We start from the raw sequence: 15,858 nt of genomic DNA, 5'->3' as shown, positions 1-15,858 counted from the left end.
TTAATGTCGAAGGGTCCTTGAGCAAGACTCTGAACCCCTAGTTGCTCCCGGTGAGCAGGTTGGTGCCTTGCATGGTTTCCTCCGCCACCGGTGTATGAATGTGTGCGTGAATGGGTGAATGTAATGCACAATCTATGTAAAGCGCTTTGGATAAAAGCGCTATATAAATGCACCATTTACCATTTACCATCTGCAGAATAACGAGATTGCATTGACTTAAGGAGGAGGAACAAATGAACACCATGGGCTAACACTAAAACTAAGGCTTTGTGTGGCTGACTAGCATCATTGCAGCAGAGCTCGAGCTGCATTGAAGCTCGTAATGAACCCTAGCATCCCTATTCTGGGATGTGTGTTGTGAGCTCATAGATACTAAGGGCCGATTCATACTCCACTTTTAGAGCCGAATTTATTTCGGTTCGGTTCGGGGAGTCACAAAATCTTGGAGGCACCAAACAGCCGAATTAAAGCGCTGTGAGCTTGTAGATCGGCTATCTTTGGCAAAGAGGTTTGGTGTAGAGGGGATAAGAGCAGACAAAGTACATAGTGAAAAATACACTTTATTAAGTATTGACAGTTCAGGTGGTTAAATCTCTGAAAACACGAATTGACATGAATGAATCTCTCTCTCAACTAAGGGGTCCTTGGCCTGAAAATGTTGAAGACCCTGATCTAGTAACACCATCAGCTGGGTGTGGAGCTGAAACCGAATTTCCACAACGTGATCAACAACAGCCTCCCTCTTCCCTTTCCTTATGTCTTACTGTATGTTTTACTGTACGAGTGGAATCATTCCTTGAAATGAAGAGGAGGTCAATATGACGTGTATTTTCAGGCAAATACTTTACTTCTACAATCACTCGGTGACACGTGCACGCACGCACTCACGCACATACACGCACATACACGCACACACACACACACACATACTCACACACAGCTAAAAATAAAAAGGAAAAAAAAAAGGCTTACACTTTAGAGTTATAAAAACTTGTTGAAACTATTTCCTTCATAACAATCATTATGGTATGGCCAGCGTGGGTCAGCTAAGCTGAAACAGACTTTCCCGCTTCTATGCAAGATTTACAAAGGTGCCTCCGACCAATTTGTTGATTATAGGTGGTTGACGCCGTTTCTTCTGATCTCACAGTCTTGTAAGTCACTCTGGAAAAGAGTGTCTGTTAAAGGCCTCGGTTGCAATTGAAGAGCAAGAGAGAGACACAGAGAGCAGCTGAAGGCAGAATTGGATGCTGAGGTTGAACGATCACGGCCCTGTGTGCTCAAGAAAGGTCAGGGCCGTAGTAGTCTCGCGAGGCCAGACTCCACGATTGCAGTCTGGAATAACGTAAGAAGAACGATGAGTAACTGGTTAAAGCGGAAGTGAAGCCTCCTCCTCATTTCCGTTTCCGTCTCACATCGCGCACATTTATCATTATAAATAAAAATCATCTAAGCATATTTAGCCTGCTCATTAGCAGAAATTACATTTTAAAATATATTTTCTTGAACGGAAATGCCAGTTTCCATTACTCGCCATTCAGGAGCTGTAGTTCCAGACTCTATATACCATTCAGGAGCTGTAGTTCCAGACTCTATATAGCATTCAGGAGCTGTAGTTCCAGACTCTATATAGCATTCTGAGATCATGGAATAGTTGTCTGGCTACGCGAGACTAGGGCCGTAGAGACTGGGATCTGACCAGGGGGGTCCTGAATAGGGATGGGACAAAATGAAAAATTCATATCACGATTATTGTGAACAAAGAAATCGCGATTTACGATATTATCGCGATAACCAAAATATCCCCAAAATCCATTATCCTGGGGCAGAACATTTGCCAAAAAGAATTGCGACGTGTTGTGAACTTGCAGATCTGCTATTTTTTGGAAAAGACATTTGATAGAGAGTGAAAAAAAAAGACTGTATCAAGTACGTATATCATACAGTAAGTACATTTGACCAATAGAGGGTTTAAGTGGTACCGGATATGCAGCTCTGCAAATAAAAGGTGAATTGATCCCACGGAGGACGGTTTCACGATAAATTAAAATTTGTGAGTGTTTTTTATCACGATAAACTAATAATATTGCTTATCGTCCCATCCGTCCTGACCTCTCGTCCCACCATCATTCTCTGGTGGATGGCTTTGGAGGCGGTGAGGTGACCCATCCCTCTGCTAGGAGCTCCATCCTGGAGGCGGTGAGGTGACCCATCCCTCTGCTAGGAGCTCCATCCTGGAGGCGGTGAGGTGACCCATCCCTCTACTAGGAGCTCCATCCTGGAGGCGGTGAGGTGACCCATCCCTCTACTAGGAGCTCCATCCTGGAGGCGGTGAGGTGACCCATCCCTCTACTAGGAGCTCCATCCTGGAGGCGGTGAGGTGACCCATCCCTCTACTAGGAGCTCCATCCTGGAGGCGGTGAGGTGACCCATCCCTCTACTAGGAGCTCCATCCTGGAGGCGGTGAGGTGACCCATCCCTCTACTAGGAGCTCCATCCTGGAGGCGGTGAGGTGACCCATCCCTCTACTAGGAGCTCCATCCTGGAGGCGGTGAGGTGACCCATCCCTCTACTAGGAGCTCCATCCTAGAGGCGGTGAGGTGACCCATCCCTCTGCTAGGAGCTCCACCCAGGAGGCGGTGAGGTGACCCATCCCTCTACTAGGAGCTCCATCCTGGAGGCGGTGAGGTGACCCATCCCTCTGCTAGGAGCTCCATCCTGGAGGCGGTGAGGTGACCCATCCCTCTGCTAGGAGCTCCATCCTGGAGGCGGTGAGGTGACCCATCCCTCTGCTACAATAGGAGCTCCATCCTGGAGGCGGTGAGGTGACCCATCCCTCTGCTACAGTAGGAGCTCCATCCTGGAGGTGGTGAGGTGACCCATCCCTCTACTAGGAGCTCCATCCTGGAGGCGGTGAGGTGACACATCCCTCTACTAGGAGCTCCATCCTGGAGGCGGTGAGGTGACCCATCCCTCTACTAGGAGCTCCATCCTGGAGGCGGTGAGGTGACCCATCCCTCTGCTAGGAGCTCCATCCTGGAGGCGGTGAGGTGACCCATCCCTCTGCTACAGTAGGAGCTCCATCCTGGAGGCGGTGAGGTGACCCATCCCTCTACTAGGAGCTCCATCCTGGAGGCGGTGAGGTGACCCATCCCTCTACTAGGAGCTCCATCCTGGAGGCGGTGAGGTGACCCATCCCTCTACTAGGAGCTCCATCCTGGAGGCGGTGAGGTGACCCATCCCTCTACTAGGGCTGTAACCAGGGCAGGAATTTCATGGAAGCCATGAAGGCCATGGCCGTCGTTGCCCCTCAGTTTGGCGTTGTGCCCCTCAAATTAATGGCATGACCTGAGGCCACAGTGGCGGCCATAATGCCCCAGCTGACTGTACCACTTTCTTCTCTGTCTCCTTCTTGTTGAGATTCTGAAATCTTAACTCCCGAGTCCCCATCTTTGATGGCCTTCCTGCCCTGGCATTAGGCCTTTGTGCCCTCAAAAAATGGACAACACCAAAGGGCAAGTGGCCACGCCCCTAAAATGATGAAATTCCAGGCCTGACTGTAACTATTAGTTATTGTAACTAAGTAACTATTAGTTACTTCCGTTTCATTCAAATTAAGTAGTCCCCCCCCCTCTTCTAAAAAAAATACTTATTTTCTATGATTACACCCCATGAAGCCTTGAATTCATGGAGATTCCTGAGCCAATAATTTGATGACCGGCAGAGTCTACGGTAGTAGACCACACCTAATTGATAGGAAGTAACTCATTCTTTAGTACTCCTCCTCCTTTAAGAAGTGTGTTTTTTCTTCTTCTTCTTCTTCTTTATTATTATTATTTCACTTTACTCCTTTACTCCTTGTGTGTGAGAGACAGAGAGAGAGAGAGAGCCTTTTCTCTTTTAAAGAGTACTTTTATCCCCCGGGTAGTTTATTATTTTCTGTTATTTCTTCTTTTGCGGTTGGTTAGTCATGGATGCCATTTCCCACCTGATGTCATGTGGGAGTTCTGACTGCTCCAGATTGTACTGAATAACTGCTAGCTTGCATAACGTCTTGAGACAAGGTCTCAAGTCTAAGATGTACAGGTCATGATTATAGAGGATGATACGATCTCCCACCATGCAACAGCACATCCAAGACATCCCTGAGCACGGGCCTGTTCCCTTGGGCTCAACCTTCATCCAGCAGGAGGTTTCTGGATTGAATTTCCACAGATCATTCAAGTACTGGCCATGGTGGCCGCCGCCAAATATGTACAGCTCTCCATTATAGGCAAAGGCTGAATGAGCCGCGCGTCCTTTTGGAAGAAGCTGTGCAGAAGGTGTGCTCAGCCAGCAGTTGGTCTCTGTGTCAAACACTGTCAAACGGCTGTTGTCGTACTGATTCCCGATGTAGTACTGATTCCACTGGTTCGGTCTACCCCCATATACAAAGATCTTTGTCCCGATGATGGTGGCAGAGTGATCTGATGAAACAGGTGGTGGTGTGCCTCTGGTGTTAATTAAAGACCACACCATCGTGGTGGTGTCCAACTTGTAGATGTCATTGCATGCTGGTTGCATGCGTCCTCCATGGATATACATGACCTTCCTAAAGACACAGGCTGAGTGGTAACTCCTCTCGTCTGGAACTGTACCAGAAACCCTGGGTTTGAACCATGTGTGGGTGTCAATCTTAAATGCATAAAGCACGTTGCAGCACTTCAATGGGGATTCACACAGCACTCCTCCCCAGATGTAGCTAATCTCTTCTATCAACACAGCTGTGTGGCCCCTGCGCCAGGAGGGAACCTCAAGTTTAGGTTCTCCTGTTCCAGTTGTCACTGGGGTCAACTTCATCCAGCTCAAAGACACTGTGTTGAAGACGTACACATCAATCTGAGTCCTGTCATTGCTGCCCTCCGTCCCAAACGAGTACAGCTTGTTGTCCACGGCAACAGCAGCATGACGACAGGATCTATGCGGTGTTTCATTGAAATGAGCGGTCCAGTGAAACATTTCACACTCCTACAGCACTCTGGATGAAAGTAGATGAATTAGTTAAAATAATGCAGTTCTACTTATTCAGACTTGTTCTGTAACAGAATGCTGCTAGTTTGAGCGTGCTATCACTTATATGAGTAGAGCGGCGCAAACCCCATGGCAAGTTTAGCCAATCAGTGAAGCCGATGCCTATTGTTCTCCCAGATATGGTAATTGCTCTGTAGGCTACTATGATGTCTTTTTTTTCCTCATGATTTATTTTGGGGCTTTTATGCCTTTCTTTGACAGGACAGTAGGCTGACAGGAAATGGGGAGAGAGATGAGGAGTGACATGCAGCAAAGGCCGTGGGGATCGGGAGTCGAACCCGCGATGCACTGTCAGGCTACAGAGCCTAGGTCCCAGGGAAAGGAGATCAAGCAGGGGAAAAAAGTTAAAATAATAATAATATATCTACGCATTTACACATCGTACCTGAGATTCAATTCTAGAAATGCACTCTTTCGAGGGGGAGTCTAACCGGGTCTACCCCATATAGGAGCAGTGGTGGAAAAATGACTCACGTGTTTCACTTAAGTAAAAGTATCAATACTGCGATTTAGAAATACTGTGTGTTAAGTAAAAGTCCGGAATTCAAAATGTTCTTGAGTAAAGTATGAAAGTAAAAGTACAAAATGTTTGAAAATAGCAGATCTACAATTTAAGGTCACAACGCGTGATCATTATGTATGTTTATAATATTATACTTTTTGTCTGAAAAGTAACTAGTAACAACAGCTTTCAAATGAATGTAGTGGAGTAAAAGTACAATATTTGGAACACACACACACACACACACACACACACACACACACACACACACACGCGCGCACGCACACAACAAGTGAACCTAGGAGTCTCCTACAGTGACAAGGTGGGTCTTAAGCACGTTTTTAAAAGTATAGGGTGGGGGCTCCCTTTGATCCTCATAGTTTGTTCTAGCCTGATTTCAGACTAAGCTTCCTGAAGCTTGAGGCTGACATTGACTCCATTGTAAGGGATTACAAAGTTGGAGGGGATTGGTGGGAGGGCTTGGTGTTTGACTGACGGACCGGGGCGCCAGTCAGTCACAGTCAGTCTCCTCTGCCTGTTTCTGCATGCGGGAGAGTAAGCTAAGCACTGGGATCAGACAGTGATCATGTACATACTTTACTGCAACCAAAGAAGAAGGCTAACGAAATACTTTGCAGAGACTGCCTGTGCATGCTTGTTTGAGCTGCACGCCCTCACATAACGCGAGAATGAGAGTGCTCGCGTCGCCTATCAATCAAACGCCATTCACACCGCCGTTTCAGAGAAGGGATTATAACATATCAAAGATTGAAAAACGTCAGAGTGCAAATTAACAAAGGAATCAGGCTGGATGCGGTCAATCAGTCAGTCACTCCTCTCCCTCCGAGTCCTCACTGGCTGTAAACTGACTGAGTCTTTAAACAACTACACTTCCATCACACAGCTTGAACGGAAGACAGTCGATTTTCTGGGGATTTGCAGAACATTGGGCTTGTAGATCAGCTATTTTTGCTATTTTTATGACCTTCAAATGTACCTATGAAGGTGGATTCTGCTTATCAATTTGAATGGAGTGGTTGTTTCTTGCCATTTGCGAATTTCTGCAAAAAGACACTCCATTTTCCATAAAAATTAGACAGGCAAAACAGGGAAAGAAGCCTGTGAAAAAAAATGCATTTTCAGGAATAGCAATAAATAGGGAAGAATTGAAATGGCACATCTGCACATGCTGACTGTCTGATCTGCAGTGACCTGGGGCTGAGAGACTGGTCTAAAAGGTTCCATAACATAGTGTCGTACCTGACATCCATCATAGAGGGTGCCGATAGACTGGTCTAAAAGGTTCCATAACATAGTGTCGTACCTGACATCCATCATAGAGACTGGTCTAAAAGGTTCCATAACATAGTGTCGTACCTGACATCCATCATAGAGACTGGTCTAAAAGGTTCCATAACATAGTGTCGTACCTGACATCCATCATAGAGACTGGTCTAAAAGGTTCCATAACATAGTGTCGTACCTGACATCCATCATAGAGACTGGTCTAAAAGGTTCCATAACATAGTGTCGTACCTGACATCCATCATAGAGACTGGTCTAAAAGGTTCCATAACATAGTGTCGTACCTGACATCCATCATAGAGACTGGTCTAAAAGGTTCCATAACATAGTGTCGTACCTGACATCCATCATAGAGACTGGTCTAAAAGGTTCCATAACATAGTGTCGTACCTGACATCCATCATAGAGACTGGTCTAAAAGGTTCCATAACATAGTGTCGTACCTGACATCCATCATAGAGGGTGCCGATAGACTGGTCTAAAAGGTTCCATAACATAGTGTCGTACCTGACATCCATCATAGAGACTGGTCTAAAAGGTTCCATAACATAGTGTCGTACCTGACATCCATCATAGAGACTGGTCTAAAAGGTTCCATAACATAGTGTCGTACCTGACATCCATCATAGAGACTGGTCTAAAAGGTTCCATAACATAGTGTCGTACCTGACATCCATCATAGAGACTGGTCTAAAAGGTTCCATAACATAGTGTCGTACCTGACATCCATCATAGAGGGTGCCGATAGACTGGTCTAAAAGGTTCCATAACATAGTGTCGTACCTGACATCCATCATAGAGACTGGTCTAAAAGGTTCCATAACATAGTGTCGTACCTGACATCCATCATAGAGACTGGTCTAAAAGGTTCCATAACATAGTGTCGTACCTGACATCCATCATAGAGACTGGTCTAAAAGGTTCCATAACATAGTGTCGTACCTGACATCCATCATAGAGGGTGCCGATAGACTGGTCTAAAAGGTTCCATAACATAGTGTCGTACCTGACATCCATCATAGAGGGTGCCGATAGACTGGTCTAAAAGGTTCCATAACATAGTGTCGTACCTGACATCCATCATAGAGGGTGCCGATAGACTGGTCTAAAAGGTTCCATAACATAGTGTCGTACCTGACATCCATCATAGAGGGTGCCGATAGACTGGTCTAAAAGGTTCCATAACATAGTGTCGTACCTGACATCCATCATAGAGGGTGCCGATAGACTGGTCTAAAAGGTTCCATAACATAGTGTCGTACCTGACATCCATCATAGAGGGTGCCGATAGACTGGTCTAAAAGGTTCCATAACATAGTGTCGTACCTGACATCCATCATAGAGGGTGCCGATAGACTGGTCTAAAAGGTTCCATAACATAGTGTCGTACCTGACATCCATCATAGAGGGTGCCGATAGACTGGTCTAAAAGGTTCCATAACATAGTGCCGTACCTGACATCCATCATAGAGGGTGCCGATAGACTGGTCTAAAAGGTTCCATAACATAGTGTCGTACCTGACATCCATCATAGAGGGTGGTCTAAAAGGTTCCATAACATAGTGTCGTACCTGACATCCATCATAGAGGGTGGTCTAAAAGGTTCCATAACATAGTGTCATACCTGACATCCATCATAGAGACTGGTCTAAAAGGTTCCATAACATAGTGCCGTACCTGACATCCATCATAGAGGGTGGTCTAAAAGGTTCCATAACATAGTGTCGTACCTGACATCCATCATAGAGGGTGGTCTAAAAGGTTCCATAACATAGTGTCGTACCTGACATCCATCATAGAGGGTGGTCTAAAAGGTTCCATAACATAGTGCCGTACCTGACATCCATCATAGAGGGTGGTCTAAAAGGTTCCATAACATAGTGTCGTACCTGACATCCATCATAGAGGGTGGTCTAAAAGGTTCCATAACATAGTGTCGTACCTGACATCCATCATAGAGGGTGGTCTAAAAGGTTCCATAACATAGTGTCGTACCTGACATCCATCATAGTAAAAGGTTCCATAACATAGTGTCGTACCTGACATCCATCATAGAGGGTGGTCTAAAAGGTTCCATAACATAGTGTCGTACCTGACATCCATCATAGTAAAAGGTTCCATAACATAGTGTCGTACCTGACATCCATCATAGAGGGTGCCGATAGACTGGTCTAAAAGGTTCCATAACATAGTGTCGTACCTGACATCCATCATAGTAAAAGGTTCCATAACATAGTGTCGTACCTGACATCCATCATAGAGACTGGTCTAAAAGGTTCCATAACATAGTGTCGTACCTGACATCCATCATAGAGGGTGCCGATAGACTGGTCTAAAAGGTTCCATAACATAGTGTCGTACCTGACATCCATCATAGAGGGTGCCGATAGACTGGTCTAAAAGGTTCCATAACATAGTGCCGTACCTGACATCCATCATAGAGACTGGTCTAAAAGGTTCCATAACATAGTGTCGTACCTGACATCCATCATAGAGGGTCCATAACATAGTGTCGTACCTGACATCCATCATAGAGGGTCCATAACATAGTGTCGTACCTGACATCCATCATAGAGGGTCCATAACATAGTGTCGTACCTGACATCCATCATAGAGGGTCCATAACATAGTGCCGTACCTGACATCCATCATAGAGGGTGCCGATATAGTGCGTGTTCTCGTGCGTCAGCTCCTCGCCGTTGCTGGCCCTGAAGCGCAGTGCATGCTGGTGGCCGTAGGGGGCGGTGTTCAGCCAGGCGGCGGAGTTGAGACAGTGGTAGGTGAAGGTCTGCTTGGCCGTGGCGCTCAGCAGCTTCAGGAAGGTCATCTGGACCACGTGGACCGGAACGCCATCCGCCCCGGAGTAGGAGAACTGGCAGGGATAGGAACACACAGCCGTCATGGAGATGGATGGGGTGGAAACCTCTTGTCTCCATGTTTTACCTTGTGTTTTCTCATAAATCATTATCAATGCCCTACTTGATCGTACTACAGTACTGGTTCCCAAACACTGGGTCGGGACCCGTTTGTGGGTCATTTTTATGGGTCCCTTAATTTTTGGGTTTCCTATATTTAGTTTTTAATTATTATTTCAAAACATTTTCCAAACACGCAACATTTTTCATAAATTAAAAAACTATTTCAATGATGTTTTCTAATTAATTTTGTGAATAAATAAAATAAAAATTCCATAAATTAGAAGACATTTTTAAGAACCGTTCAATAAGCTGACAATGCGGCGTGAAGTGACCCGTTGTCTTCTTGTATATCTGCTATTTTCCCTTGTTTGGGTCCCAGGCAAAAAGGTTTGGGACTACAGCATCACACAAAAGCGTCAACAACAACTGACACGCAGTGTTACCTGTTTTCCTTTCCTGAAGGTGCTGTACCAGGTGCCCGGCGTCTCTCCTTTCCACGCTGCTAGCTTCACCTGATGACACGACAAGACAGACCCTCAACAACAAAATGCAACAGGCTATATTGTATATGCACAGCAAAGCAGCCATTTTGGAGAGAAGTTGGGTAGCTTCTCACTTGCAGCAACTGCCACCCGAGAGCAGAAGAACACAACTCTACACAGTTTAACGACGTTTCATCAGCACAATACACACCAGGGCTAGACGTTGTTGCTGTTGTGTTTACTATGAAGCTGTTGATAAAGATGAAAATCATGTGTGAAATGAATGGAGACTTTTGGCTGCATGAGTACCTTCAAGGCAGCCAAGGCTATGGTGTCACTCCCCTACCTGTAGGTATGTTCCAGCCCTACACACCCGATCCAGTGCTGATACAGTTCTCACCTACAGTAATAGTCCCATATAGAACCTCACCCCTCGCTGCATACTGTTGTGCTCCGAGATGAGGTCCTACCGCGGTCTCCCAGGGCTGGGGTAGAACGCCTCCACGCCACGGTGAGGTAGAAAACACTTTTCCCAAAATTGTATTTTCCCAGACTATGGTTTCCCATCCCATGGTACATAAAACATGCACCACGGCATGAAACAACCGCTTAACTCGTTAGTTTTGTAATCATTGTCCCATTAAACCGGAACTCCCCCGGCGGCAGTTGCCAATACTGTAGTCTCGCGTAGCCAGGGAGCATTTGCAAATCGCGTAAGGCAACATTCTGGCCACGCGAGACTACGCCAGGGGCTTTTCCGAATTGAATGAGACTAAATAAGCGATTTAAACCATTTTCCCAATGCCTTAGTGGATGTTTTATGTACCCTGGGATGGGAAACCATAGTCTGGGAGCATGGAACTACCTTTACTTTTTGGTTACAATTTTGGGAAAAGTGTTTTCTACCTCACCGTGGAGGCATTCTACCCCAGCCCTGGAAGACCACGGTAGGTAGGACCTCATCTTGGAGCACAACGGGGCTGTTAAGTATGACATCATTTTGTAGGCAGAGGAGAATTTCTGCCCCCAGTTTCCGTGAATCTTTTTACTATTTTTACTATTTACACATTGTTCTTCTCTTTGTTATTGAAAGGAAAGTGTTAGAATGATACTTTAGTCGTTATTTTTTAGTCGTTGTTTTTTGAAATAGCGAGGGACAGAAAATGCTCTGGGGGCAGATTCTCCTCTGCCTACAAAATGATGTCACGGCTTAAAAGCCCCACAGTATGCAGCGACAGGTGAGGTTCTATATGGGGCTACTACAGTAGTGGATCCCTCTCCTTGCTGTGACAACCTGGCCAAACACTCTTCTCCCTCCTGCTTCCTGATGTTGAGTGACCTCCCTACTAGAGTCGCTAACTCGTTGCATTTCCCAGACGCAGTTTGAAAACCCATCTCTTTCCAGTCTTCGTCCTCACAACAATGCGTGTGTGTGTGTGTGTGTGTGTGTGTGTGTGTGTGTGTGTGTGTGTGTGTGTATGATGTGTGTGTTGGGGGGGTGGGACCGCTAGGTGATGGATAGTGTGTCGACCACATAATGGCAACATCCCCGCGTGTTTCATGTACTTCCTCCTCTCTCTGCCCTCAGTCTCCTTTCCTGTCCAACAGCACTTTAATCCTATACAATTCAATCATCTCTGCCGTCTCTCCACCGCGGACAATGTTTATGCAGTGTCACGAAGTATGGAGCAGGGATCTGGGCAGCGAGTCTTGTTGCTGTCGGGAGCAAACCTCTTTCTCTGTTCTTTTTCCTTTAATAAATCAACGCTATTGAACACCCTTCACGTTGGGTGTGGGTTTTATACATATTGAACCAATCTGACTAAACTTCCTAACTCAATTGGACTCCAACTCAAGGTTGTTTAGTCTGACATTCTAATGATGGACAAAACAACTATCTCCACATTCACTTGTCAAAAACCTCCTAACTCCACTTTAGCTGGATTTGGGTGAAGTGATGATAATATAAGGACACATTCAAGAATCTGACAATGTATAAAGTCACCTTAACAACAACGAGGCAGTTTTGTGTTTTTTTCTTCTTTTTCTTTTAATTTCCTGAAAAGTTTATATTTTGGACACACCGGTAATTGGTTTATGCCCATGTGTGTGCCTGCGTGCCCGCATGCGTGTGCATGTGCGTGGCTGTGTGCGTGTGTGTGTGCACACTAACCGACTGGAACTTCTTGTCGGGGTACAGACACGTCTCTCCCTGCGCGGTGAAGTTACAGAACACCTTGAAGGAGTCTCTATGGCAACCCTGGTTAGGATCTATCCAGTATTCACCTGTGGAGAGGAGAGCTTCATCATCACTGATCACAATGAATGGACCATAGTTAGAAACGGACAGACAGACAGACAGACAGACAGGAAAGGAAAGGAAAGGAAAGGAAAGGAAAGGAAAGGAAAGGAAAGGAAAGGAAAGGAAAGGAAAGGAAAGGAAAGGAAAACACAGAAACACTCTGTCAGTCAGACAGACAGACAGACAGACAGATAGGTAGACATGCAGAAGGTAACCGATCAAAAATAGATCAAGACAAATGGATCCATGGTAGGGCATTCACGAATAGTGATTTTTAGTATTCAAATTATTCGACCTCAAAGTCTTCGAATAGTCGAACATTCTACAGGACTGGCCAAACTGTCAAATATTAAGTAAGCTAGAGGCGAACATTGTGAAAATAGTAGATCTACATGCTCACAACGCCTCGCAAAGATCTACTATTTTCACAATATTTATCTGTGGAACCGAGTCACATTAAATGTAATACCTACAATTCCAAGTGCTTGTCAGGGTGGGGGTCCTCAGTTCAAATATGTTTATTTTGGGGGTCACGGCCTAAAAAGGTTTGAGAACCCCTGGTATAGAGCATTAACAAAATCCACCAAGGGACATTGGCAACTCATTCTTATGACTTCCTATCTAGCCAAGCTTTATAAACTATATATTTCTTATAGAGAAAACAATAACAAAAATTTTAAAAAATAAGCGAATATTCGACTTCGGTGAACAACGTCGAATAGTGACATTGATATTCGAATATTCGAATATTTGGTGAACGCCTTAATCCATGGCCAACAGACAGAGAGGAGTCATACATGTCAGACTGTACGACTTGAACCTTGCACCAAAGCCCGACGGGTGTCGTTACGCCACGGTATGCACTTACCGTCGGGCAGCTCCGGGTGCAGCAGGTAGAGCTCCTTGCAGGTGCGGGCGGGGCTGTGGAAGGTGCCCAGGGGGTTCCGCAGCCCCTCCACCTCTACCCTCATGGAGGAGAGCGACGCAAACACCTCCTCCATGCCCTGCTCCTCCTTCCCCCCCTCCTCCACCGCCGCCGCCGCCGCTGCTGCCCCGGCCTCGTCCCGCTGCACCCACTGGTCCTCCTCCAGGATGGAGCCGTCCACCTGGTTCCTCCTTATCCTGCCCTGCACCGGGAGAGACTGCACACCCACTGCTGGCAGGCCCTGGGGAGAGAGAGAGGAGGGGAGGGGAGGAAGCATGGATTAAGCCATTTAGAACGGGTGCACATTATTGTGTATCATTATTTTATGCTTTATCTATTGAAAAATAGCAGATATACAAGCTCACAGCGCGGCACCGAGTGCCGCGCTGCGAGCTTGTAGATCTGCTATTTTTGAAAAATCCTGAAAATGTGTGTCTTTTGAATCCTTCTAAGGAAAAACCTATGTTTCTATGTCAGCAATCTGGCTTAGCCATCGTCAAAGAAAAGGTCCTTTTCACTTAACTGGAGCTCAGTTAGTCTGTTCTTGAGAGACTAATATGTCAGTGGTTCTCAAACCTTTTCATGCGAAGGACCCCCAAAATGATATTTATTTAGCCACGGACCCCCATCTCAAAATATTTAGTTCCAGGGACCACCCCCAGAAGCAAAATTTGAGTTACAAACGTTCGCTTTGAAAATACATATATTCAAAGATTTGCACACATTTTCACAAACTTTAAAAAAAATAGCAGATCTACAAGCTCGCAGCGCGCTGTGAGCTTGTATATCTGCTATTTTTTGATAGTTAAAGCATCCAATAATTTTAGGCCTATTAAGCAAGGGATAATCAATGGGGAGCAGGTCATAATTGAGAAATAAAAACCCAGACCGGGTGATTAGACGCCGACGTGATAGCGGAGGGGTCTTTATCACCTTGAAGGGATGATTGATATGAGCCAGGTGCTCTGAGCCTTTGATTAGACAGCGGTCTGTTACTGAGTAACGGTCATTATTAAAAAATAACACACCGCTGGATTCAGTGATTGACCAATCAGAAACAAGCATTCAACCAAGCTGTGTAATAAAGCAAAATCAAATCTCACAACTGAAAATGTTTATTATGACCTAGTCCTAAGGTGCGATTTATGAAACAGTGTGAAAAGGAGCCATATAGTGCTGATTCCTAAACAATTAAACACAATCTGTACAAATCTGTACAATCTGAAATATCAGACTATTAAGATTTGATGGAAGACACTTCTGAGCCTATTTGCTATAGTTTGAGCACTTCAAATTCTCTAATCTTAAAATAATAACCGATGTACCGTATGTATGTATGTATGAGAGTGGTTGTTAAAGGAAGGGTAACAGAATTGGCTCTACTTTGTCTCCAAATAATTGTGATATAATTGTGAAAATATTTGCCAATGCAACTATACCCTGAAAGGGTTAATATTCAGAGCTGTCAGAAGAAGGAGGTCTCAACTCCCGAGGCACCGCCCAGCCGCCTCGGAAAGTGACGAGCAGAAACAGCGTGTCACTTGTGGAATGTTGGTCACGTGACCCAATGGAAGTCGGTGGAGAATTGGCCGTGGGAATTACGATATATATACCCTAATAATACAGTAAATACATAACTTTGCAGGCGACGATGACAAACGATATGTATGCTATCACACGTTGTGTCATGTTTCGTAATTGTCCTGACTGATTTCGCTGTATTCATGCTGAAGCACAGCTCGCACGATTCAAAGACTTTCTACAGTCGCGAGGGGCGGGTCTTGACTTCGCTCCAGGCTTTGTGGATAGCGGCTGCTGTTCGCTGTTCATGCCGCGATGAGAGGTTCATGTGTGGGATGAACAAGCCATTGTGACTCGGTGATTTTTATGGAGCTTTTCTTTCCCGGGCCGTTCCTGGGACAAATCATCATGACAAAATAAGATAAATAGTGGACAGCCTGACAGGGCGACTATTTGTGAGGATAAGTGAATAATAATTAGAAGATAGAGTTAAAATAAAACATTAAACCAAGCACTTTGACCGAGGCTTGCGCTCGCATCTAGGCTCGCATCTACGATCGTGACTTGTGTGTAAAGTAACTAAGTAGCCAACATTTACTCAAGTACTAAACCAAGCACTTTGACCGAGGCTTGTCATCATTGTGAGTGGACCGAGGCTTGTCATCATTGTGAGTGGATGAGATTGAGAGCCGCTCGCCCGCTCGCATCTATGTGCAGCCTGCTAGTGAGTCGAGTGTAAAGTAACTAAGTAGCCTACATTTACTCAAGTATTGATGTACTTTGAGGCGGAGATAGCCGCGACCAGCTCTTCTTCTAATCGGCTCGCCTGCAGT

General features: G+C 45.5%; 1 protein-coding gene across 1 annotated transcript in view; it reads right to left on the bottom strand.

Annotated features, from left to right (window-relative positions):
* Positions 1 to 2,978: 2,978 nt before the first annotated feature.
* LOC308282110 (uncharacterized protein) overlaps positions 2,979 to 15,858 on the bottom strand; it is a gene marked incomplete at both ends in the record, with an annotated part of 102,034 nt that continues 89,154 nt past the window's right edge. The window contains 5 exons of the mRNA XM_080722454.1: positions 2,979 to 3,173; positions 9,516 to 9,749; positions 10,239 to 10,307; positions 12,451 to 12,563; positions 13,448 to 13,745. Of these exons, the coding sequence (XP_080578580.1) occupies positions 2,979 to 3,173; positions 9,516 to 9,749; positions 10,239 to 10,307; positions 12,451 to 12,563; positions 13,448 to 13,745 (909 nt within the window). The remainder of the gene's footprint in view (positions 3,174 to 9,515; positions 9,750 to 10,238; positions 10,308 to 12,450; positions 12,564 to 13,447; positions 13,746 to 15,858) is intronic.

This window comes from Nannobrachium achirus (genome assembly GCF_963921795.1).
Source record: "Nannobrachium achirus genome assembly, chromosome: 3".
Lineage (NCBI taxonomy): Eukaryota > Metazoa > Chordata > Actinopteri > Myctophiformes > Myctophidae > Nannobrachium > Nannobrachium achirus.
This window is presented reverse-complemented; position numbering and strand designations above follow the sequence as displayed.